Source organism: Tauraco erythrolophus, chromosome 22 (assembly GCF_009769465.1).
Source record: "Tauraco erythrolophus isolate bTauEry1 chromosome 22, bTauEry1.pri, whole genome shotgun sequence".
NCBI classification, from domain to species: Eukaryota; Metazoa; Chordata; class Aves; order Musophagiformes; family Musophagidae; genus Tauraco; species Tauraco erythrolophus.
In genome coordinates this window covers 378,221-402,644 of record NC_141486.1, presented here as the reverse complement: position 1 = coordinate 402,644, position 24,424 = coordinate 378,221, and the positions used below count along the sequence as shown (strand labels likewise).

The 24,424-nt window shown below is 67.8% G+C and overlaps 3 protein-coding genes across 3 annotated transcripts; all 3 read left to right on the top strand.

The window, feature by feature from the left end:
• The first annotated feature begins 3,733 nt into the window (after positions 1–3,733).
• AJM1 (apical junction component 1 homolog) lies at positions 3,734–6,975 on the top strand. The gene is given in 2 exon segments (XM_086625413.1): positions 3,734–6,395; positions 6,398–6,975. Coding segments are annotated over 2 exon segments (3,240 nt in total).
• A 1,352-nt stretch (positions 6,976–8,327) lies between these two features.
• PHPT1 (phosphohistidine phosphatase 1) lies at positions 8,328–9,626 on the top strand. The gene is made up of 3 exons (XM_086625239.1): positions 8,328–8,472; positions 8,706–8,830; positions 9,236–9,626. Exons 1-3 carry the CDS (start codon positions 8,328–8,330, stop codon positions 9,326–9,328), a joined length of 363 nt encoding a protein of 120 aa, XP_086481365.1. The 3' UTR covers positions 9,329–9,626.
• Positions 9,627–13,067: 3,441 nt separating this feature from the next.
• On the top strand, positions 13,068–23,932 carry MAMDC4 (MAM domain containing 4). Its single transcript, XM_086625293.1, has 29 exons — positions 13,068–13,107; positions 13,729–13,842; positions 14,299–14,472; positions 14,689–14,814; positions 15,075–15,220; positions 15,363–15,447; positions 15,690–15,818; positions 16,096–16,242; positions 16,442–16,536; positions 16,821–16,979; positions 17,645–17,729; positions 18,145–18,294; positions 18,447–18,554; positions 18,766–18,897; positions 19,144–19,274; positions 19,364–19,469; positions 19,777–19,893; positions 20,119–20,253; positions 20,365–20,495; positions 20,566–20,782; positions 21,022–21,159; positions 21,279–21,400; positions 21,518–21,608; positions 21,861–22,001; positions 22,301–22,435; positions 22,695–22,822; positions 22,915–23,029; positions 23,134–23,309; positions 23,885–23,932. The coding sequence occupies exons 1-29, from the start codon at positions 13,068–13,070 to the stop codon at positions 23,930–23,932; spliced, it is 3,621 nt and encodes a 1,206-aa protein (XP_086481419.1).
• Positions 23,933–24,424: the final 492 nt, after the last annotated feature.

The window sequence follows — 24,424 nt, the reverse complement described above, 5'->3', positions numbered from 1 at the left end:
TGTGTGCAGGCAGCACCCTTGCCGTGTGCATGGTGCAGGCAGTAGCTGGCAGTGCCCTGGCAGCGCTCAGTGCAGCACAGGCAGGCTGTGGGGCAGGGCACTGGCAGAGTGGTGTGTGCTGGCAGCTTGGGGCAATGCAATGGCAGTGTGGGGACAGTGGGATGCCAGTGCACAGGGCAGTGCCCCTGGCAGTGTGCTCCGTGCTGTGTGTGGGCAGCATGCAGGCAGTGCATGGCACACTGGCAGGGTGCAGGCAGTGAGGCCAGGCTGAGGAGCAGTGCCCTGGCACTGCCCAGTGCAGTGTGTGGGCAGCACCCTGGCACCGTGCTTGGTGCAGTGTGTGCGGGCAGCGTGCAGGCAGGCTCCTGGCAGAGCACTAAGCACCGAACAAACAGGCAGCACCCTCACTGTGGGCACAGAGCAGGCAACGGGGAGGCAGTGCACAGGCGGGGCACTGCACACACTGCACATGCTGCGGGCACTGACCCAGTTCCTGGCAGCTGCAGGCCCCTCGGGCAGCCCCGCGGTGGCTCCCGGCCCCTGGCACCCTCGTGCTGCTCCCGTGGGCCGGAGCTGCTGGAGGCTGGGTGATCACGCGTGGCATGGTGGAAGCAGCGTGCTGGGCAGTGTGGGGTGCCAGGCTGGGAGCGAGGGCAGGGCCCCTTGGGCAGCAGTGGGTGCAAGGCTGGGTGCTGAGTGGGCGCTCTAGCAGCAGTGCCCGGTTGAGCTGTAGGGTGGTCCTGTGGGCTGGCACAGGGGGGTCCCGCCAAGTGTGGGTGTGCCAGAGGGGAGCTGCTGTGCCAGGGACAGGCTGGGCAGAGATGTCCGTGTGTCCTGCCCAGCAAAGGGGCACTGGGGGGCTCTGCAACAAACTGCCTGGACCCGTCTGGGGCAGGTATGTGGGCACAGGGCTGTGGGCACGGGGCTGGCTGTGTCCCCCCGGGCTGTGTGCCCAGGAGGGTGGCTCCTGTGCAGGGAGCTCAGTGGGCATCGGCAGAAAGCTCTGCCAGCCGCTGTCAGCATCCTCAGGGTGACACAGCGTGGAGACCCTGGGCACGGAGACTGGTGCCTGCCAAGAGTGGGCAGGGCTGGGGGTGAAGCAGGGCACCCAGTGCCCACCTGCCAGCAGTGGGGAGAGTGAAGGGGACTCAAAATCCTCTCTCTGTGGAGGGGACTCTATGTTGGGCACAGGTGGGATGCGGGAGCGCAGCGGCACCGGGCACTGGCAGCGTTGGTGGGGCCATCCCAGCTCTGTCCCGCCGACGGGCAGAGGGTGCCCGCGGCTTTGCGGGTGCTCCGCTCTCCCTGCGATGCCGCAGAGTCCCGGCTCCCCCCGACTCCCTACAGCGCTGCCGCCCCGGCAGCCTCCCCACGCACCCACGCTGTCCTCGCAGAGGAGGAATAATTCGGGGAAACCATGGCAACCCCGGGCATCGCTGGGGATGCCAGCACCGCGCTGTCCCTGGGTCCCCCTGCCGCTACGGGCAGTGGGGCACTGCTGGGGTGGGTGGGGGGCCATGCTGGTGCCCGTGGCATGCAGTACCCACATCCCCAGGGCACAGGTGGCCTTGCTGGCCTACAGTTTGCTTTGGACGAGCAGGGCTGTGGCTGCAGGGGTCTCTCGGGATGCCCAGTGTCCCCCCAGACACCCTGTGGCCCTGGCAGCTGCGCCTCTGCCATGGCCGGGGGTTCCCAGGACCCTCACTTGCCTCTTTCATTTTGCAGTGCTGGGATGGAGCCGCCGCGGGGGCCTCGGCCAGCTCAGCCCACCCACCCCCTCCCTGCTGCCGCCAGACCAGGTAGGACCCTGGGCTGCAGTTCCCTGCCCACCAACTGCCCCGACACCACGGGGAAGGGCTTCCCAACGCCACTGTCAGCATCGCTGCGGTGTGGGGTGCAGCCTTCCCGGATCCAGCCCAGCTCCCAGGCATTGCACTGTAATGCAGGGGGGCCAACGCTGAGCCACTGCTATGGGGGCAAACCTGCTCCCCCAGCCCCGGAGGCGCTGGGATCCCCATCTCCTGGCATCAGGCTCTCCCCAGCCCACCCCAGGCACAGACACCTCAACCCCACTGGCTTCACCTCGGCTCTGGCATCTGTGCCCCCTTGGTGAGACGGGCCTTTATCTGGGTAATGAGGGGGCATCTAAGCCCCTCTCCCCATCTCTGCGAAGTCGATGCCACTTCTTGCCAAATAAACTCTGTTCCTCTCCTCCCAGAACTGCCTTCCCCGTGGTCCTCCGCCGCTGTTGAAAGCCAAATGCCTCTTGCTGGCCTTTGCTGTGCACCTTTGTTGTGTCGTGGAGCCGCTGGTGCCCACCTGTGCTCCCGGGCCCCTTGGCCAGGTGGGGAAAAGCCAAACCCTCATAGAGTGTGATGAGCGTTAAAGCCGGCCGGGTATCCCTGCCGTGGGCAAAGCTGGCTACACCCCTCAGTGCCAACGGCAGCCTGCAGCCGGCTCTCGATGGGCTGTTGGTGAAGATCAGTGCCACAACCCACCAGGTTCTGTGGGCAAACCACCTCGTCTGCTCCCCTGGTGGCTCTGGGGTGCTCGTGCTGATGGCCCCCTCCCATCACACAGCTGTCACACGTGTGGCTGGCTACTGTGCCCACCCCAGCTGCCCATGCAGCATCATCCTGGAGCAGGTCGGGTGCACGGTGCTGGTGCACGGTGGGTGCCAGACTCCATGTCCTGCAGAGCTGCAGCTGTTGTCCCAGGCACTCTCCAGCCTGGGAGACGTGTCGTGGCCACAGGATGTGGGAGAGGACAAAGCTGGTGGGTGCTGAGCCAGCACAGCCCCACTGGCACAGGGTTATTTATTGCAGAGGGACCCTGGTCTGTCCTGCTCGGAGCTGTGGGAAGCGATGGAGGAGCCGCTGCTGGCACGTGGGGTTGGGGCCCCCACCACAGCACCCCTCTGCCAGCCCCAGTGCTACCCATGCTGGTCTGGAGGAGCCCCAGGGAGCGATGCGGCTGCAAGCAGCCAGGACTCTTGGCACCTCGCAGGGGTGTTCAGGTGCCACGGTGGGTGCAGCCACCATGAGGACAGGGTACGGCTCCTGCCTCGCCGGAGCCCCGGAGCTGTGTGGGCTTCCCAGCTGCCACGGTGGGTGCTCATGGTACCCGTCCCTGGGTGATGCTCCTGCCTGCACTGCTGGTGCCAGGCACAGCGTGTGCTGGGACCTGGGCACACATGGTCCCAGGAGACCCCGCAGTCACTTGGGTGCTCACAGCAGGGGGCCGGGCACGTGTTCCCCATCCGCTATGGAAAACCCTGGTGCCGAGTGCCCCCAGCCCCGTCCAGAGCTCCCATTTCCCGTGACGCTGCAAGAAGGTCCCCAGGAACAGGGGCACGTGGTGGCCTCCTCTCCCCATGGTGAGCTGGCACCCCTCCCCGGCTACCCTGTGACGCCTGGCGCACCCGCGGGTGCCCAGCCATCCGCTCCATTATTTTGCACTCCAGATTTGGAGCCTTTTTCCAGCTTCTTCCACCAGTTGGGACCCAACTGTTAGCAGCAGCAGCGGAGGCTGGGACGCCCCCGAACCCTCATTTCTGAAGAGGTGCCCAAAACTCCCCTCCCGAGCCGGGAGCTGTGGGCATTTCTCCAGTGCCGTGGCAGGTGCCCGCGGTCCCCGCCGGGATTTAGGCGCCTCGTGTGCTCTCTTGCAGGGCCGGGTGCCTTCCTCTGAGGCCGTCTGACGGGGAGCTGGCGGGAGAAGAGTCGCTTTTAAGATGACCCGAACAGACCCACCTGACATCCTGGTGTCCACGGTGTACCAAGACATAAAGGTGGCCACCGCAGCCCCTGGGGATTCGATCGTCTGCCAGCCCCTGGCACAATGTGATGCCTCCATGTCCTCGTCCCTGCCCCGCGAGCCGCAGCCCTTCAACAAGCGCCACTGCAGGAGCTTCGACTTCCTCGAGTCGCTGGACGAGCAGCTGGGCACCCCCCCGGCCATGGAGCGCCCCTGCCCGCGCCCCGCCACCCCTGAGCCCACAGCGGGGCTGCCAGGCAGGCGGGCACCACCGAAGCCAGACCCTTACGGTGGCAGAGCCCCGCCGCCCAGGAGCGAGCCGAAGCGCCGTGCCCGCTCGAAGAGCGCGCCGCGGGTGAAGTCCACCTTCACCCCAGTGCCCATCGCCGTCTCGGCGTCGCCGCCGCCAGCCCGGCGCGGGCGGGAGGCGCTGCGGGTGGCGCGGGAGCCCTCCCGCCCCGAGCCCTCGCCGCGCCGCGAGAGCCAGGTGCCGCTGCGGGCGCTGGCTAACGAGGTGCACCCCATCAAGCTGCAGCCGCAGCGCAGCAGCGTCAGCCGCATCTCCCCGCTCTGCCTGGGCAGCAACTGCTTCGAGGAGGGGCCGGGGGCCAAGGTGGGTGCCAGCCCCCACGTCAAGTGCCGGATGGACATCAAGCCGGACGAGGCAGTGCTGGTGCACGCGGCGCGCAGCCTGCGGACGGCCCAGAACCGGCAGGAACCGCCACGCTGGCCCCGAGCGCCCGGGGCTGCCCGCAGCCTGACGGTGCCAGGGAGCAGGCAGGCGTCCGTGTCCCGCACACCCACCCCCAGCGACTCCTACAGCGGGGACCCCCCGCTCCTGCCCTACCCCAGTGAGTACTACGAGGCAGACCCCCGGGCGCTGGCATACCAGACAGTGCCAGTGCCCGCCTCACGGGACTTCAGGGAGTACCCCGAGAGGGGCTGCATGACCTTCTCGGCTGCTGGCGTCCCGGCCAAGTTCTTCTACGCGGAGGAGCCGGCGCGGTGCCCCAGCCCTGCAATGCCCCTGCGCAGCTCCGGCTATGCCAGCTACCCCTACCCCAGCCGCCACGGCATCCCCCAGCACTTTTACGCCGAGGACCCGGCCAAAGCTGCCATCCACACGGTGCCACCCCGGACGTTGTACGTGGAGGAGGCGCGGGGCTACCCGGTGCAGGAGGCGCCCGTTCGCGCCTTCTACGGGGACGAGCCTCGCTTTTACGCCCCCCGTGGCACCCCCATCAAAACGCTCTACGCCGACGATGCCCGGACGTACCCGGCCCTCGGCTCCTCTGCCCGGGTCTTCTACGCGGAGGACTATGGGAAGTACCGGGAGCGGGAGGTGCTGTCGCGGACGTGCCCCCCACCCCGCAGCACCCAGCCCCTGCACTTCAGCGACTGGTACTGCCCCGAGCGCAGCGCGCTGCCCTACCAGACCTTGCAAGTGTCGCGCTTCGCCCCGCAGCCGGCCGGGCGCGAGGCCATGCTCTCCTCCTGGCACGCCAGCTATGGCGTAACGCCCCCGCGGCTGGGCCGGGAGAGCCAGCACTACTCCAAATCCTGGGATAACATCCTGGCGCCGGCGGCGCGCAGGGAGGAGGTCCTGCAGCGCGGGCGCAGCTACGAGAACCTGCTCGCCCAGGAGCAGCACCGTGCCTTATCCCCCGAGGAGCGCCGGCAGCCGGTGGTGATCAACCTGTCGAGCTCGCCCAAGCGCTACGCCGCCCTGTCCCTCTCGGAGAGCTCCATCCTCGAGAGGGTGCACGCCGACGGCGGCCGCGGCCCCCCGGGCCGCTCCTGGTACGTCACGCCAGAGATCACCATCACCGACAACGACATCCGCACCGACGGGACGGGCAGGAGCGAGAGGCGCTCGGCCAGCTGGGACGTGCTGGACGCGGGGCGGGAGCGCGGTGCCTACACCGTGCCCTGCGCCCCGCAGCCCGTCACCAGGGAGAGCGGCTCGGGGCGCCAGCGCAGCCTGGAGCAGCTGGACGAGCTCATCACCGACCTCGTCATCGACTACAAGCCGGCGCCGGGCCACCGCGCCAGGGACAGGGACAGCCTCGCTGAGCAGCTCAAGCAGCTCCTGAGCAGCAGCGCCCCAGGGCCCCCCCGGCGGAGCGAGGGCAGGAGGGTCCCCCCCAGCATGCCCGAGACGCCCCGACCCACGAAAGAGCAGCCGGGTTCCAGCTCCCGTGGTGGTGCCCCGCACCCCCAGCCTGCCCCGCTGTCCGTCGGCCCCTTCGAGAAGTCGCCGGAGAACTGCTCGCCCGACCTGAGCGCGGAGGAGGACGACATGATGATGTGCTCCAACGCCAAGTGCCGGCGGACGGAGACCATGTTCAACGCCTGCCTCTACTTCAAGTCGTGCCACAGCTGCTACACCTACTACTGCTCCCGGCACTGCCGCCGCGAGGACTGGGACACGCACAAGGAGAGCTGCGTCTACGGGCGCGTGGGCAGCGTCTGCCGCCACGTCCTGCAGTTCTGCCGGGAGAACGCCGAGGTGCACAAGGCATTCTCGCGCATCGCCAAGGTGGGCTACCTCTCCCGCGGCCGCGGCGTCCTCTTCCTGGGCTTCCCCAACGCCGGCTCGGCCGAGAACTTCCTCCAGTTTGGGCTGGAGAGCCTGCTGATGTCCCCACCTACCTGTCCCTGCGGGAGCTGGAGAGCTACTCGGACAACCTGGGGGAATACGCCCGGGAGCTGCGGGAGACGGGCAACCAGTACGACCCCGACGAATGTTTCCTCCTGAATGTAACCGTGGCCGTCACCCAAAAAGTGCCGGAGAGGCCGTCACCGAAGACTCAGGTGCCGACGGTCAGGAAATACGCCAAGGTGGCCTTAGCCTCCTCCAGCCCTGAGAAGAAGATCCTGAAGAAGGAGCGGGACATGGAGACGTTGATCCTGACGCCTCCGCCCGGCACGGCGGACATCGACAAGGAGGGGGAGGAGGGCCGCAAGGCGCGGGAGGTCTGCTTCATCAACATCCAGCGGGAGCTGCGCATCCGCGGCGTCTTCCTGCGGCACGAGTTCCCCGCCGTCTACGAGCAGCTCTGCGACTTCGTGGAGAGCAACAAGCGCTTCACCCCCACCACCATCTACCCCATTGACAAGAGGACGGGCAAGCAGTTCATGTGCATGATCATGGCAGCCTCCGAGCCCCGCACCCTCGACTGGGTGGCCAGCCCCAACCTCCTGGACGACATCATGTGAACGTGGGGTGGGGACGCCCCCCAGCACCCCCGGGTCACCCCCCTTTGTAGATAGGTGTTGCGCTGTCAGTGCAGTGGGATGGGGACCAGGGGAGGAGGACGCGATGGGCTGCGGGCAGCCGGTGTTGGCTGGGGGGGCCAGGGCCAAAGCGGTGGGGGCTCGGCTGGGGGAAGCCGTGGGGTGACAGGAGCACGGGCCAAGGTTTGCCGTGGGGCACAGGCCCCAGCCAGCGTCCTGGCAAGACCCTGCAGAGCCCTCCTGGGGTGAGCAGTGCTCAGGCAGGGTCGGGGCACCCCAGGCACCCCCCCAGCCTCTGCCCACCCAACGGCCCGGCTGCCTGCACACCCAGAGGTCTCCCGTGCCTGCCCACGCACCCTGCCTGCACCCGGGGCTCTGCCCAGCCCTCCTGGGCCATGCCCCCAGCAGCTGGGATGCCATGGAGCTCCGCGGCACCACTGGGGCTGTACCAAGGCCGTGGGTGCCCCGCTGGGTTTGCGGGAGGCAGCAGGGGCTGCACGAGGTCTCTGTTCCTGTCGTGTCTCCGTGACCTCAGCATGTTGCTGTGGATCTGTAGGTGCAGCAGGGACCCTACAGGGTGGCCGTAAATCAGCCCCAGCACCCCGTAAGGTCTCTGGGTACAGGATATGGTCCCTGCGTGTGGGGCAGGGGCTGGGGGGGGGGTCCCTGGATGTTGACACGGGTGCAGGGCCGTGCCCGGTGCTGGGTGCCCAGCCAGGCCTGGCCCAGGGGAGGGTGGTGGGCAGCCAGAGTGCCATCGGGGAGCCCGGCCGTGTTTCCGTGGGCTTGGGGTGAAGGATCGGCACGGGGCTGGGGATGGTGTGGCGGGACACGGGCATGGGGGGGGCTCACCCGGGGCAGCGGGGAGCCGCCGGGGCTGCCCGAGGGGGTGTCAGGGAACGGGGGGCAGAGCTGTGGGCAACGGCGACTCTGGCACCACCGCAGCGCTCAGCCACCCCGCCGCTCACCGGGGGCCGCTCCCGGCGCTGCCCAGCCCCGGGCTCGCCCAGCGCCGGCCGCCCGCCAGCCGGGCCCCTCTCCCCACCGCCGCTTCCCCCACCGGCGGGTCCCGGTGCGGGGCCGCGGGATCGGGTCCCCGGGATCGGGTCCCCGGGATCGGGCGCCCGGGATCGGATCCCCGGGATCGGGTCCCGGGATCGGGCGCCCGGGATCGGGTCCCGGTGCGCCGCGCCCCCCCGCAGCGCCCGGCGCGGCCCCGCCCCGCCCCGGGCAGAGCTCCGCCCCCTGGCGGGGGGCGGGGCCAGGGCCCCGCGGGCGCTGATTGGCCGCTGGGGCGGAAGGGGCGTGGCGCGGCGGCGGGGCGGGCGGGCGCGATGGCGGCGGCGGCGGCGCTGTCGCGGGTGGCGGACGTGGAGATCGATGGCGGCGGCGTCTTCAAGTACGTGCTGGTGCGCGTGCGCGCGGCCGGCGGGCCCGGGAAGGACGTCGTGCGCGGCCACGGCTGGGCCGAGTACCACGGTGAGGGGCGCGGGGCACCGGCGGGCGGGCTCGGGGCGGGGGGGGTCCCTGGGGAGGGCTCGGGGCGGCGGTCGGGATGCGCGGGGGCTGCGCGCGGGGCTCCGTCCCGCCCGGCCGTGGAGGGACCGAGGCGAGGGGCTGCGCCGGGGGTGCGGGCGGTGGCTCCGGCGGGGGGTCTCCGTAGCCGCCCCCGGCCCCTTCACTCCCCGCCCCCGTGCCCCCTCCCCCCGCAGCCGACATCTACGAGCGGACGGCGCAGGAGCTGGCGGAGCAGGGCCTGGAGTGCGAGTGCCTGGGGGGCGGCCGCGTCTCCCACCGCCCCGAGGAGAGGAAGATCCACGTCTACGGGTACTCGGTGGTAAGCGAGGGGCGGGGGGCGGCGGGGACCCCCCCGCGGACGCGGCTTCTCCCTCCCGACGGCGGCACAAGCGCCCGTGTCGGTCCCGCCGCTCGTGGCCGAGCCGGGGCGGGGGTAGCGGCGCCGCCGGAGCAGAGCTGGGGTGCCCCGAGGGGGGTGTCGGTGGTAGCGGTGCCGGTTTTCCCAGGTCCGGGTGGCACCGTGCCCCTGCCTGCGTGCCGCGCTGAGCCACGGAGGGATTGGAGCCAGCCGCTCTGCCAAAGGCACGGACTCGGCGGCATCTTCCGCTGCCACGGGCTGCCGCCGGAGCCGCTGGTGGCGGGGAGCCGCCCCGGGGGCTCACCGAGCTCTCCCGTGGCTGGTAGCCGCACCGGCTCTACTTCGGGACCCTCTCTTCTCTGCCAGGGCTTTGGGCGAGCGGACCACTCCGTGACTACGGAGAAGCTGAAAGCCGAGTATCCGGACTACGAGATCACCTGGGCGGATGAAGGCTACTGACTCGCTCTGGCCGGGCAGCGGCGTCGGCACCAGCCTGGAGCTGGTGCGGCTGGATCCGGCGTCGGGGTGGTGGCAGCAGGTTCCCCGTGCTTGGCAGCGCTCTGGGCTCTCCTGGTTTTCCTTTGCGTTGAACTCGCCCATTCTGCACCGTCACTGGACTTCCCCCACACTGTGGGTTCTCCCCACTTTCCCGGCACAGCCTGGCAAAGGCTCAGTGGAGCCAGTGGGTGCTCTGCCCCGGCCTCCCCAGTCGCCAGGGGGCTTGTCCCACACACGTATGCGAGAATTAAACACGTTGGGGAGCGCAGCCTCTTGCATGGTCACGTGTTCGTGGCAACCCCCGCGGCGGGGTTGTACCCCCTTACAGAAGGAATGACCCCCCTGGGTTTCCAGCTCCTCGTGGGAGCCTGACCCCGGAGCTGTCAGGGTCTGGAGTGGGGACGGCAGAAAGCGCGTCGGGATTTGGCTTGGGAAGGGCTGAGGCAGGTGAGGAGACAGCGATGGGTCCCTGCGCTGGGCAGAAGGAAAGGCAGGGTGGTCCTGTGGGAAGGACCATCCTCACCTCCTGCTTGGAGGGAGCTGAGCTGCCCGGGAGTGTGGTTTGGAAGAACATACCTGTTCCCACCCTGGCAGGTGGTCACACCTTCAGGTAGAGCATCCTCCTTGACTTCAGCCCTCTGGACTGCCAGGACTGGCTCCTGCCCCTCAGTATTTCCCAGGGAGACTGCTTGCACTTCCAGTGGGGAGCAGGGTGGGGAGACTGGGAAAAGCTGCTGGAGCCTTTGGTGGCAGGAGAGCCCGTGAGACGTGCAGGTCAGGTTGGCCAGGTGAATCACTCGCTCGCCATCCCATACGAGGTTGGGGCTGGAGGAACCTCACCTGCCCTGGTCCCAGACCCATGTCACTTGTCAGGCTGCGGTCCCGTGTGCTCCCGGCTCCTGCCTGGCTGCTTTCCCTGCCGCTGCCTCTCCGCCTTCCCCTCTTGCTGGCAGGGATGGTGGCTGCCGCGGCAGGAGATGGTTCCTCTGTGCCTGGAGCAGTGCGGCGTTAGCATGGCCTGCTGCAGCTCAGCACCTGTGCCTGGTGTCCTGCCCCGAACTCAAAATCCCGATGGATAGGGCTGAGCTTCATGGGCCAGGCTGGGGGTGCAGGGCCCACTGCCCAGCTGGCAGCTCAGGGCTGGGGCTGTGTCTCCTGCAGAGGATGGCGCCCAAAGCCACCTCCAGCCTTTTGAGGTGGTGGAGGGGGAAACCTGACCTCCTGCATGATGTTGACCATCTCCCCCATGCTGGGATGAATGTCGCCCAATGGTCATGCGCACGAGAGGTCTCGTTCCTTGACACTGGTGGCTGTTGAGTGTCAAACCCTGGGTGGGTGAGTGCTGAGTGCCTTGCACGGGGTGCATGGGGAGCACGGCTTCCCTTTGAGTCGCCAAATCACAGCTTGGAGGCACCTTGGAGATGGTCTAGGCCGGCCCCTGCCTCAGCAGGGCCAGCTCCAGCAGGTCGCTCAGGGCTGTGGCCAGGTAGGTTTTGGGCATCTCCATGGATGGAGACCCTGCAGCAGCAGCCTGGGCAACCTGCTCTGGTTTTGACCTTCACAGGAAAAAAAGGGTTTTTTTAATCTTAAATGGTGTTTCATGTTCTTGCATCCTTCTCGTTGTCTCTTGTCCCTTCGTGGGACCCTCGCTGCTCAGAAGAGGCTGACTCCTTCACTCCGCTCCCTCCCATCAGGACTTTATACACATGGGTGACATCCTCCTGCACCTTCTCTTCCCTGGACCGAGCAGCTCCAGCTCTTTCCGCCTCTCCTCATGGGAAGTTCAGTCCCTTCATCATCATAACTCTCCTCAGCTGCATCTGCTCCAGTATGCCCATAGCTCTTCTACTGGGGAGCCCCGTGTCCCACTGTTCTCCCCAGTGCAGAGGGGAGGGATCAGACCCGCTGGAGATGTTCCGCTGACGGCTCCCGGGAGGCCAATGGCTACTTTGCCAGAAGCCACGGCGCTGGCTTGTGGTCAGCTTGGTGCCTGCTGGGTTTCCAGGCAGCAGGGGAAGGGCAGGGCTCCAGCCCACAGGCACTGCCAGCCCCAGGGTACCCGGGCTGGGGGGTGCGGGGTTGGTGGCCTCTGCCTGCCCCGGCTGGTGTCGGGGGAAGGAGCCGAGCCCTGCGTTTTGCTGCGCCTGACGCAACCGTGCTGCAATCTGCTGTCCAAGGCCGTCGGCGAGGAGGGGAGAAACCTCCGCACCCCAGAGACAGCGGCCCCTCTCCAGACACAGGAGCGCTCCCCTGGGGCGCTGCCAGCCCCTGCCAGTCCAGATGGGGAAACTGAGGCAGGGGCAGCAGTTGCCACCACCAAGCAGCGCTGGTGGTGCTGTGTGGGGACCTGGCTGCCGAGTCACGCTCCTTCCAGGCTGAACAGCCCTTCCCGGGGCTCTGGCGGGGTTGTTCTCCCCCAGGAGTGACCTGCTTGTGGCCCTAGAGCTGTGCCCGTTCGCCTCCGTGGCAGTGATGAGCTGGGTGCTGAGATGCTCCTGCCAGAGTGGCACAGGCAGGGGTGAGGGCTGGCTACTGCTGAGGGCACCTCTGGATCCCCAGGGCTGGGGGAGAAGGCGAGGGCTAGAGGGGGGCAGCCGTGGGGCTGGGGAGGGAGTGCTGCAGGCAGCCTGCCAGGCTCTGCACTGGCCTGGGCACCCTCCCAGCCCGGCTGCCGTGCAGGCAGCACGTGGCAGCAGGAGCACAGGGCTGCCAGGCTGCTGTACCCAGACCGGGCAGGCTGAGGCCCCCGCTCCTGCCTGCCATCGGCGTGTCCCTGGGGGCTGCCCTGGTGGGACCCTGGGGCTGGGCTGGAGCCCCAGTTTCTGGCAAAGGCAGCTCAGCTGGGTACTGGGACAGGCTGCTCCTCCGCATGTCCTGCCTGCCTCTGCCTCCTCTCCCAGCCTGTCCCAAGTCTCCAGACAGCCGGAGTTTTGGTCTGACTTCAAAGCCCCAACATTTTTATGGCTAAACCCCACCAGTCCCAAAGATCCCTGCCTGCTGCGGCTCACCATCGCCTGGGCACCTGGGTGCATCGTGACCCAGTTACACCTTTCCTGCCTTGGAGGTCACTCCTTGCACCCTGTTTCCACTGCCCCCCAGCACAGCTGCCCTCCCTGGCCAGGGTGCACCCCACTGCCAGCCTGTGCCCAAACCTGCGCCTGGCACCCAAAGGCTCTCCCACTGCTCAGAGACTGTTTCTCCCTGGAGTTGGACATGGAGTTTGCCCTTCTCCCCCAGGGCTGGCAGCATCACCAACTCGCAGGAAGAAGTGGCCTCTTCCCTCGACAAGCCGGTGTGTGGCACTGGGCACAGCCGAGCTGGCCCTGTCCCACTCAGAGTGGCACCAGCATCTTGGCGTGGTTGGAAAAGGAGGGATGAAGAAGAGGGATTTGGTGGGGTAAAGCAGCCGAAGGTCTCCTGGGCGGACGCAGCGGCCGACTCGCCACCCGTGATACTGGCAACGGTGCCGGGCAGCAGGACCGTGGGTGACCCGTCCCAGCCCGGCAAACCGCCTCGCCATAAACCCCGCTGCCGGGACTGGGAAGCAGATAACGGTGGGGCTGAAGTCCAACGCGGGGCAGGTCCCGGGGAGCAGAATCCAGTCGCGGCCTCCCCCACCGGCCCCTTGTCTCTCCCAGCGCTGTTTTACCGTCACCGCGGCCCGGAGGCTGGGATGGCCGGAATGGCAGGGACGGCTGGGATGGCCGGGATGGCCGTGCTCGCCCTCCTGCTGCTGCTGGGTGAGCTCTGCCGACACCGGGGTCGTGCCGCGGGGAGGGAAGGGGCCGCGGCGCTGGCTGGTCTGCTGCGTCCCTCCCCGGCGTGGGGTCCCGTGGGGTTCGCTGCTTCCCCCACTGCCGGGGCAGCTGCACTGCTCGGGGGGCTGGGGCAGGTACAGCCCAGCAAAACCCCCCTCTCAGTCAGTCCAGGATTCCCCGGGACAAGCCAGTGCCGGAGCCGCCAGCGCCGGACTGGGTATTGCTGGTGGCTTTGCTTAGCCTGGGAAGGAGAATGCCCAAATTTTCCTGTTTTCCCCCAAAACAGGCTAAGACTCAGAGCAGGGGTGCGATATCCCAGGCTGGAGGGTCAGTGCCCCAGCGGGCCCTGGCACACCGAGGGTGCGCGGGAGTGGGACGGGCAGTGGGAGATGGCAAAGTGGGAGATGTGGGAGGAATGGGGCGTGGTGGGGGGTCCTGTCCAAGGGACGATGCTGCTGAGAGCTCAGCGCTCCCCCAGGCAGGGTCCCAAACTGGGGAGCCCGGGCAAACGTCACCTGCAGGCTACATGTGCCCTCTGTTACCTGCCGTGGGCACCGTGCCCAGATCCTCACGAGGTTTTCAGCCCCATTGTCTCTCCTGTAGCCGGGGTCGTCCTCCCTGGCACGTCCGTGGTCATCAACAGCTACAGCAGTGTGGCCGAGCAGCTCTGCGACTTCGTCTGCGACCGCAGCAACTGCTCCGACGAGAACCAGTGCGGTGGGTACCTGGCCTCCCCGTGCCCCCCCAGCCCCCCTTCCGGGCCCTGCTCCTGGGGTGAAAGCAGGCGCTGGATCTAGGGGTGTTGTGGGTGCAGGTCCCTGGGGTGGGTGCAGGACCCCAGGGTGGAGGCAGGTCCTCCAGATGGGTGCAAGTGCTCAGGGTGGGTCAAGGTCCTCGGGCTGGACACAGGCCTCCTGCATAGGTGCAGGTAGCCAGGATGGGTACTGGACCCCAGGGAGGGTGCAGGTCATTGAGGTGGAGGCAGGTCTTTCAGGTGTGTGCAGGACCTCAGGGTGGGCACAGGACCCCTGGGTAGGTGCAGATCCCCGGAGTGGGTGCAGGTCACCGGGGTGGGTGCAGGTCCCTGGGACGGGTGCATGTCTCCGGGATGGGTGCAGGTCCACCTTGGGATGGACCCAGCCTTGCGCTGACACCCCGTCTGCCCACCCTTAGGGTACCTGCGGGGCTCGGTGGTGCTGGGCACCCCTTTCACCTGCGATTTCGAGGAAGGTGACTGTGGCTGGCAGGATGTGAGCACCTCGGCTTACAGATGGGTGCGGGGCCGGGCCAGCCTGGCAGCATGGGGCACGGGGCCCCACTCAGACCACACCGTGGGCACCGACCTGGGTAAGCGGGAGCTGCTCGGCTGGTGAGTGGGCTCCGGGCACCCACGGCCCTGCACCTCTGGGCTACGGGTGCCCTGAAGCCGGGGTGCCAGGACACCCGTCCTTGTGGGGTGCAGGGGATGGAGCAGACCCATGGTGCGGCAGGAGCAGTGCCAGCCACAGCTCTGGTGCCATCCCATGGGGCTGCAGCCCCAGCTCTGCTCTCTGCCCTCCCCAGGGTGGTTCATGATGACCGTGTCCCCCCCGGCAAAGACCACAGCCACAGCCTGGCTCAGGTCACCGGTGATGCGGGAAGCAGCTGCCACGTGTGAGATCATGGCCTGGTACCACCTCTCAGGAAGCGGTGAGGATGCCCATGGCGGGCACGGATGGGCCTCAGGGTACCAGGCACAGGGAGGTGACGATGGGGGGCAGTGGGGAGGGACAGGGCCACCTGCTCCCATGGCAGGGACAGAGCCACTGGCACCTTGAGACAGGTCCTTGCTATCCTGCTTCACCCAGGGGTCTCATCTTTGGTCCCCAGAGCTGGTGGGGCTCGGTTCGCTGCCACCAGGTACCCTGGGATGCCCAGTGCCAAGGGCCACATTTTGGGGTTTCCCGCAGGGCTCAACCAGACAGAGACGCCAGTGCTGCGCCTGGCCATGGCACATGGGGACGAGGTGGTGGGGCTGTGGCAGAGCCCCGAACACGGTGGCGAGGGCTGGCACCAGTTGGTCGCCTACCCGGGCCGGATCATGGAGCAGTTCCAGGTGAGACAGGGCAGTGTCAGTACCCGGGCACTGTCCCCGCAAGCTGGGGCCGGAGGAGCCGGGTGATGCAGCGGGAGCCAAGGATGCCCGGGCAGCGCAGGCAGATGCTCAGCCCGTGCCAACCTCATCCTCTCATCGGCAGCTCATCTTCTCCCTGACACAACCACCCACGAGCGGGGCAGAGCTGGTGCTCGATGACATCGTCTTCAGGAACTGCGGCTTGCAGGGTGAGTCCCGCAGCCGCTGGGACGGGGCGTGAGCCGGGATCCCGGGGGAATCGGTTTGGGCCGTGCACCCCAGGGGAGCTGCCCACAGTGTCTCGGGGGCACCTCGCCCTGGCCAGGGCATGGGGCGGGCAGCGAAAGCCTGTTCCTCGAGCAACCCCAGGGAAGGACGTGGGGGTAGCCCAGCGTGTGCTGGGGCACCAGTGGGACCAGTCGTTTGGTGACGGCGTGTCCCACCGCCCCAGAGCCTGGGCAGCAGCTCTGTGGGGAGGAGGAGAGCCGCTGCAGCCGGGGCTCCTGCCTGGCACAGCACCGCTTCTGCGACGGCACCGACGACTGTGGCGACGGCTCAGACGAGAATGCAACACAGTGCAGTGAGCATCCCTGGCCCTGGGGAGGGCGTCCTGCCCACCAGCCCCCCAGTCACACAAACGAGTTGAGGGTCTGTGCTGGTGGGGCAAAGCTGGGCCGTGGGGCTGGCGGGGGTCACCCCAGCTCTGCCCCATGGCTGTGCAACCGGAGGGGCAAAATCACCCCGAGGGTTTTGTGGAGGGGTGGCATCAGCCCAGGCCATTGCAGGGACCTCTCTGTGGCAGGGAGGGCTGGGACCCCCCGCTCCCTGGGTCACTGTGTTCTCCCCCCACCCCGCAGTGTCCTTCACCCTCTGCTCCTTTGAGCAAAATCTCTGCGGGTGGGAGGCGGAGGCCGGGCAGCCGGCGTGGGAGAGGAACACGAGCCTGAACCTGGGGACCGCGTACGGCATCCCCACCCGGGACCACAGCAGTAACAGCGGGGCAGGTACGTGGGTGAGCACTGGAACCCCAGGGGAGCCCCACTGCAGGGCCGAGGGGCATCACCGGCCCCAGGGCAGACGTGTCTGGTGGCCCCTGGGGTACCATGTGCCTGGGCTCGGCTTAAGGCTGTGCCACCGAGACAGGGTCTCACACCCACATGCCCACCCCAGCACCACTCAGCTGCTTCCCGGTGTCTCCTGCAGGGTTTTTCCTCCACGTGGGCAGCTCCTCGGGCGCAGGGGCCAGCGGCACGGCACGGCTCAGCAGTCCCACTTTCCAGGCCACCAACTCCTGCTCCGTGAGTCACAGCTGGGACCCTGCGTCACAGCCCGTGTGGGCACAGCGGTGGCAGGGGACACGTCCCCCAGCTGTGGGGACCTCCACATTGGCCCTTTGCTGGGGATGGGCAGCGGCTTTTTGGGGGTGGTTTGTTGGCATCTCTGGTGCCCGTTAGGAGCTCTGAGCTCCTCCACCCTCACCTTTGTGAGCACCCTGTGGGGTGGCAGCTGTGCCATGGGGTGGGGGGCTGTGTGCCCATGCCCTGGGGCTTTGGGGCTCGCTCATCCCCCCCCGAATCCCCAGCTCGTGCTGTACTGCCACCTCCACGGCTCGGCCACCAGCAGTCTCAGCATCTCCTACGTGATCAACTCCACCAAGTACCTGGTGAGGGAGAGGATGGGGGACCTGGGCAGCTGCTGGGTCCGGGAGAGAGTGGACTTCAACGTGACGGAGAGATTCCAGGTGGGCTGGCGCTGTGCTGGGGCAAACCGGGCTGCCTGCGGGCAAGGGGCACAGGGCAACCCCCAGCACGCACCTGTGGGAGCAGGGTTGAACTGGAAAGTGGACACCGGAGCTCTGCCACCCTTGTGTCCCTGTGCCCACACCTCCACACACCCTACCAGTGCCCCCAGCCCAGGGAGCACCCCACTGGAAAGGGGCTGGGGTGACTTCATCCATCCCATGTCACCCCACGTCTTCCCACTGTCCTGTCTGTGTCCCCCCACTGCCACCCACACAACCCAACCCCTTCATGGCTGGCCTGGGAGGGTGCCCCAATGGAACCCCAAGAGCACTCCAAGGGCACTCCAGTGGCACCCCGAGGGCATTCTGATGGCACCCCAAGCCCACCCCTGGGCAGCCACAGGCCATAGCTGTGTGCAGGGGCAGCACCATCATCCCAAGCCCACCTTGGCCGTGCCAGCCCACCCCACACACCCCTTCCAGCTGCAGCATCGCCCCTTCTTCCACCGAGCCCCTTCCCAGGGGAGCGCGTCAGTGGATCACAGGAGCTGGGTTCCTCCATCCTGTGGCTCCCCGGTGCCCCTGCCGTGCCCAGCGCCATTGCCCGGCCCCTCCATACATGCAAGACCCGGTGTTGACGTTGCTGGCGCGGTGCTTCCCTGCAGGTGCTGATCGAGGGGGTGGCTGGCAGCGCAGGGACCGTGGCCATCGATGACCTGATCCTGTCTCCGGGCTGCGTGCAGGAGCAGGGTGAGCCAGAGGGTGGCTGACCCCCACCCCTGCACTGGCCTGGGCAGCAGTCCCCAGGTGTCTTGTGCCCATGGCACCATCCTTAACAGAACCCACCGCAGGGTCTGCCTGTCCCAGTGACCATCTGGGCACGGTGTGGCAAGTGATCGCCCTGAGGCCTACAGCCCGGCTTTGCCCAGTGTCCTTCTGCGGCTCTGGCACTCCATCCCCTGCGCTAGAACCTCCTGCTCGAGCCGTGCCACGGGCAGCTGCCATCAGCCCCCTCTGTCCCCATCGTCCAGTGGCAGCAGACAGGGGCTGGGGGAGTGGAGAGCCAGGGAGATGCTCAGGGGACCGCGGCTGGAAGCGGTGATGCCAATGCTGCTGCCGGGCCCTCTCGCCATCACGCTCCATCCCAGGTGTTTCTCTCCGTCAGAGACGCCTTCGCCCACGTTGCCGAGCCAGGCGGGCACCAGCCCCTGCGCTGCCGAGGAGGTGGCCTGCGACAGCGGGGACTGCATTGGCGCCGAGCTGGTCTGCGACTTCGCCGAGACGTGTGCCGACGGCTCCGACGAGAAGAGCTGCGGTGAGACACGGGCGGGCAGCCCGGTGGTGGAGGGCACCGGGGCAGAGTGACCTGGGCACCCCTTGGCTGGCACGGCCAGGGGATGCGAGTGCTTGTGCAGCCCCCAGGAACGTGGCAGCCCAGTGGGGCTGAGCCCCGGGTGACTTTCGCAGGAGCGACCACCTTCGAGGCGGGCGCTGGGGGCTGGCATGACGTCAGCGTGGGGCAGCTGCGCTGGGGCGTGCAGACGGACGCTGGCTCTGCCAACACCGTCCTCGCAGGTGAGGCCATTCCCACCGCCGAGACGACGCTTTTTGGTCCCCGGCACCACGGGGGCTCCGGGTGCAGGGACCCCCAGTCTCCAGCCCCGCTGGGGTGGGTGGGTGCCACCACGAGAAGGGTGGAGGTGGTACCCAGGCAGGGTGCTGGGCTGGGGGTGCTGCCAGGGATCTGGGGCCCCTGCCCCGACTTCTCCGGGTGTTTCTTGCCCAGGGGCTTTCCTGGCCCTCCAGGCTGGAGAAGGACAAACGGTGGCTGTGGCGAAGGCGCGGACGCCTCTGCTGGGCCCCTCCGGCCCCGCTTGTGCCATGGAGATGAGCTACCACATCCACAGCGGCCCCCAAGGTAACCCCCCTGCCCAGCCCTGGGGTGCCCTACCAATTCCCTGCCAGCCCTGGCAAAGGGCAGCCCCCCCGCCTGCCTTTGCTGCCTCTCCCAGCCCCGCTCTGCACCATCGCACCGCCCCGGAACCGCCGTGCTCCTGTCCCCGTCCCTGTGGCTGTGGGCTGGGTGGGTGCCAGGGGGGCTCCCAGGATGTGGCTGGGGGGGGCTGCTGGTCCCCGTGGCATCCTCACTGCCCCTCGTGCCCAGGCTTCCTCGCTGTCGGCATCGCCGATCACACCACCGGCACCACCCAGCTGGCCTGGCACACGGTGGGGCACGGCAGCACGGCCGAGGGACACGTCCACATCCCGCTGGGAGAGAGGACACGGCCCTTCCAGGTGCGCCGGGACCACCCTGGGGGGCTGCTGGTGGGGCAGTGCCCGTGCCGCCAGGCACCCCAGGGCTCACCGCTGCCGTGCTGCCCCAGGTTGAGCTGCTGGGGCTGGTGGATCTGCAGGACTCGGCGAGTGCCGCTGTTGACAACGTGACGTTTGTGCAGTGCCACCCCGACGTGGTGCCATCAGAGGCCACGGGTACGGCCAGGGGCATGTGGGCAGGGAGGGTGGACGTGGGCAGGAGGAGACCCAGCTCCTCACCTGCAGAGGTGGATGCTGCTCCCACGGGGGCTGCCTGGTGACCGTCACCCTGTCCCCAGCCCGGGAACAGGACCACGGTGCAGACACCCCACGGCCAGGGCCAAGCACCCATCCTGCCCCAGGGCACCTGCATGGGGTGAACTTGGGGAGTGGGGCCAGGGAGCAGAGGGGAATTTTGGGGGCCTGTTTGCTTTTGGGGTGCCTTATCACCACTCCCTCACCGTGGTACCCTCCCTATGGCCAGAGCTGTCCTGCAACTTCGACAGTGGCATGTGCGGCTGGTACCAGGACCAGTCCAGTGACTTCAAATGGGTCCACGGCACGGGGCAGGGGCAGGGCTCCGACCACACCACCGGCTCGGGTAAGGGGCTGGCTCCTCTCCCAGTGCCCCCAGTGGACCCCACAGCCTCCTGCCCCCGGGGCTGGGCCGTGCCCTGCGCACTCCAAGCAACCCTGCGCCCCGGGACGAGCTCAGCTGGGGCAGCCCAGGGGCACCCGGATCCAGGACTGGGGTGCGGGTGATGCGGGCACAGCTCAGAGCACCCATGCCCATGTCCCCCCCACCCTGGCTGTCCCTGACACTCAGGCTACTTCTTGGCCGCGGACCCCTCTGCGCCGTGGAGCCGCGGGCAGCGGGCTCAGCTCCTCACCTACCGCCAGGAGCCCGCCGCCGCCCCGCGCTGCCTCTCCTTCTGGTACCGCCTGGCCGGCGCACAGATCGGTACGCAGCCCTGTGGCAGCGGCATCCTCCCGGGGTGCCCCAGCCGGGCTCCATGCCCCTGGGTACAGTGGGGGCCCCGAGGGTGCGGGACCAACGCTCCCCTCCACCCAGGCACCCTGAACCTCAAGCTGCGGCTGGAGGGAGCGCAGGACACAGTGCTGTGGACCCGCCGGGGGACCCACGGCAGCGTCTGGCACCGGGGCTGGGCAACGCTGCCTGCCACGGGCCAGCAGCGGTACCAGGTGAGGACCGGGTGCCCCCTGTGCCACCAGTGGGGCACGGGGCCACCTGACGCCGCTGTCTCGGTGGCAGGTGGCCTTCGAGGCCCTGCGGGACGGGTTCCTGGGGGACGTGGCACTGGATGACGTGGCGCTGACGGCGGGGCCCTGCGGGGCACAGCTCTCCTGCTCCTTCGAGGCAGATGCCTGCGGGCTGGCGGCCAGCGGGTACCACACCTGGCTGCGGCAGAGCAACGGTACCGGCACCACCGCCGGCCCCTCGGCCGACCACACCACTGGCACCGCCACAGGTACCAGGGCTATGGCTTTCCAGGGCTCTGGTGGAGCTCTCCTGCCTGCCTGCAGCCCCTGCCCTCCTGCCTGCCCTGCCCAGGATGTGCAGAGGGCACTGCTGTGTGGGTCTCCCCAACCCTGGGGCTCCCCAGCCTGGAGGGATCCCTGACCTGAGGGGACAGCCCCAGCGGTGCCCTGGTGCCCCCCCAGCAGTGCTGGGTGGGGTCACAGCAGGGGGATTTCTCTCCCTCCCCAGGCCATTATATGGTGGTGAGCACGGGCAGGGGCTCTCTGCCTGCGGGGAGCGCGGCTGCCCTCACCTCCCAGCTGTACCAGCCCTCTGCGCCCGCCCAGTGCCTGGCCTTCTGGTACCAGCTGAGCGCTGGGACCCCAGGTGAGAACCACGACCTCCCCCTGCCCTGCCCCGAGGCCTCTGCAGGCACCTCCAGGTGGGTGGGAGTCTGGCACGGCGTGCCCCTGCACCCTCTACTCTATTGTGGGTGCCCTGGGCAGGCTCCCTCGGGGTCTTCGTGGAGCAGAGCGGGGTGCGGAGGAAGGTGATGGGCGTGAGCACCATGGAGGGGGACGCGTGGCACCATGGCCACATCACTGTCCAGCCGGATGGGGACTGGCAGGTGAGAAGGGGCAAGGTGCCAGGGACCTTGTGGCCCAGAGGGGGACAGGCTGGGGGTGACGAGGGGTGCCTGGCAGCTGCCAGCCTCAGCATGCCACCCTGTCCACCCCTCTGGCAGGCGATATTCGAGGCAGTGGGAGCTGGGGGCAACTACGGGTACATCGCCCTGGACGACGTGCACGTGTCGGATGGAGCCTGCCCCGAGCCAGGTGAGAGCCCACGCCACGGGGGCACCGTGCCCTGGACATGGGGGGATGCAGCTGTGGGGATGGCACAGCCCGTCCCATCCATCATGGCTCTGCCGTGGCCGCTGAGCACCCAGCTCCTGCCCTGAGCTTGCCCAGCCCAAAGCTGGGGGCGGTGGGGAGGGGGCTGGGGGCTGCCCCCCCGGGTGCCCTGTGTCCCGCGGGGCAGCGGGTGCCTGCAGTGCTGGGTGCCTCACATGCCCCCTTTCCTGCCAGCGTCCTGCGACTTCGAGCAGGACATGTGCAGCTGGAGCAGCCCCCCAGACCCGCACAGCTTCGCCTGGGGCTGGAAGAGCGGGGTCCCCCTTGCCAAGTACCCCGGCCCAGGGCAGGATCACACCCTGGGCACACGGAACGGTAGGAAACACCCATCCCTCCCAGGGTATCCTGGCATGGCCGGATGGAGGAAGAGGAGCTGAGGATGGATGGGGTCACCCATTAATGTCCCCCCTGCAGAGGGTCCTGGGGGACCTGGCAACACAGGATCCCCGTCCCCTCCTCGCCTGAGAGGGACAGCTCAGTCCCAAAGGCAGTGAGGAGTGGGGCTGGGGGGGTGCAGTCCTCTGGGCATTGCTCTGGGCATTTCCTGAGGGAGCAGGGCACGTGGGGTGGGCTGCAGGATGGGGGGGAACACCCTGTGCTCTGTCCCTGTCCAGGTCGCTATGTGCACTTTGACACCAGCGTGCTGGGCCCGGGGGGCACCACTGCCCGCCTGGAGAGCCAGCACCTGCCCGCTGCGGCCGACTCCTGCCTGCGGTTCTGGTACCACATGGACATCCCGGAGCATCTCTGTAGGCACTGCAGGGAGGGGGGGCTGTTCCTGGGGAGGGTGGCATGAGCCCGCAATGGGAGCAGGGAGCTCAGCCAGGGGCTGCAAACCCCCTCCCCACCCACGGGACCATGGACACTCTGGTTCAGCTCTGGCTGGGCGGTGGAGATGGCCCATTCCCGCTGGGTGCTGCCATCCAGGGGAGGATGGCGTGGTCAGGAGGGCCCGGTGGCTCTCACAGGCTGCTGATGCCAGGGTGCCTGCCCCCCCCGCCATTGCAGGCTGCGGGGAGCTGCGGGTGATGCTGCACAGCGCATCAGGACAGCGGACGGTGTGGAGCGTGGCTGGGCACCAGAGCCAGGGCTGGGGGGACAGTGTGGTGCCCGTGCAGAGCTCCAGCGAGTTCCAGGTGAGCGGGGCTGCCCTGGGTACAGGGTGCCCTCCAGGGCTGTGGGGTACCCTCTCCATGCATCACCTCCCCCATCTCCTCTTGCCCCGCAGATCATCTTTGAGATTGCCACGCAGAGATGGCCGATGGAGGGGACGGTGGCACTGGACGACATCACGTACAGTGCCGGGGGGGGCTGCCGTTCCAGCCTGGAGGCGTCATCGGAAGGTGAGGGGCTGGTTCTGGCTGTGAACTCAGGGTGCTGGGGATGGGGCTGGAGCCAGCTCTCCTGGGCGGTGGGTCAAGCCTGGCAGCATCTTCTCTCTCCGCAGCGAACTCCTCCAGCAGCTTCGTGGCACAGGTGGTGCTCAGTCTTCTCCTGGCCATCGTTGTCCTGGTGCTGGTGGCTGCTGGAGGCTGGTACTGGCTGAAGCGGCGAGGGCTGGTGAGCAGGACGCCAGCAGAGAGCAACGTTCCCCAGGGCTTCGACAACATCACTTTTCGAGATGTAAGGGCAGAGGTGAAGGGATCCCACTTGCTCCCAACAGCATCAAAACAGCATTTTCCTAAAAGCTCAGCAAATCCCAGCAGGCTCCCCCTGAGCCCGCACTCTGCCAACACGTCAGGGAGGTGCAAAGGGCTCTGCCTCTTATCTGGCTGCCGCTGAACCAGTGACCCCGAGCTGTGGGACTGACCTAGAAACGCTGGCGCTGCCATCAGGCACGTGCCCCAGCAAGAGCTGAGGCTGCGCTCCTCCTCCGCAGAGCCCTGCCGGCAGCGGGTCATGCAAACATTGCTCATCCTCCCCAAGCCAGCAACTTAAAACTGTGAGAGGAGCTTAAGCTGCAGCTTCCTTGGACGAGTTTGGTGCCAGATAGGCCCCAGCAGAGCCACGAGCCCAGGACTGACCCCGAAAGAGGACGTGGAGCTCCCTGGGTGTGCTGGGGGTTTGGCTCCTCTGCTGGGGTCGCAGTGGGCCAGCACCTGGGTTCCCCGCTCTGCAGCCTGCAAGAAGTCCTTGTATTGCAAACCAGGCACAGCCTACGCTTCCCGTAACCGATTCCCCTTCACCCTTCTTTACAGGACAAGGTCATCATAGCGCCAGCGCCAAAAGAGGGGGATGAGAACTGAAATCAAAAGCCAGCAGCAGCAACTGCCCGCTCACGCCTGCGAGGCGCACGCAGGGCAGAACACCCTTCCAGCAGGACCTCACACTCCGGCTCTCAGCACCTGCCAGTGGAAGCAGGGAGCTGCTGTGGGTGCCCACCCCGGGGTGCCGGCCCCGCTGCCTCCACTACCTCCAAGTGCTCGGGAGAAGCATTATTGTCTTTTGTAACATGAAATTTCTGCACCGAGACACAGCGACATGCCTGTGCTTTGACAAGCGCCATCCTCATCCCAGCAGGGTCCTGGCCATGGAAGGGGGCAAAGCACACAGGGCTGGGCAGATCCGTGGGTGCTGAATGGGGCACGAGCCCCTTCCCACACCCAGGGTCAAGCACAAGAGCTCCAAGGGCACAGAGCCACTGCGGGGAGGGAGCTGGTTTTGGAGGGGGGGCTTGGGGAAGGTGGAGAGATGGCTGGGAGCAGAGCAGGGGAACCACGCAGCACACCCGAGAGCAG

What these genes read in the sequence shown, in the direction of transcription:
- PHPT1 (XM_086625239.1), top strand. Translation starts at nt 8,328, where the DNA reads ATGGCGGCGGCGGCGGCGCTGTCGCGGGTGGCGGACGTGGAGATCGAT. An exon ending in CGGCTGGGCCGAGTACCACG is followed by an intron (nt 8,473 to 8,705) that starts GTGAGGGGCGCG and finishes CTCCCCCCGCAG; the next exon opens with CCGACATCTACGAGCGGACG. An exon ending in ACGTCTACGGGTACTCGGTG is followed by an intron (nt 8,831 to 9,235) that starts GTAAGCGAGGGG and finishes CTTCTCTGCCAG; the next exon opens with GGCTTTGGGCGAGCGGACCA.
- MAMDC4 (XM_086625293.1), top strand. Translation starts at nt 13,068, where the DNA reads ATGGCCGGGATGGCCGTGCTCGCCCTCCTGCTGCTGCTGG. An exon ending in GGGCTGCGTGCAGGAGCAGG is followed by an intron (nt 17,730 to 18,144) that starts GTGAGCCAGAGG and finishes TCTCTCCGTCAG; the next exon opens with AGACGCCTTCGCCCACGTTG. An exon ending in GGTGCCATCAGAGGCCACGG is followed by an intron (nt 19,470 to 19,776) that starts GTACGGCCAGGG and finishes CCCTATGGCCAG; the next exon opens with AGCTGTCCTGCAACTTCGAC.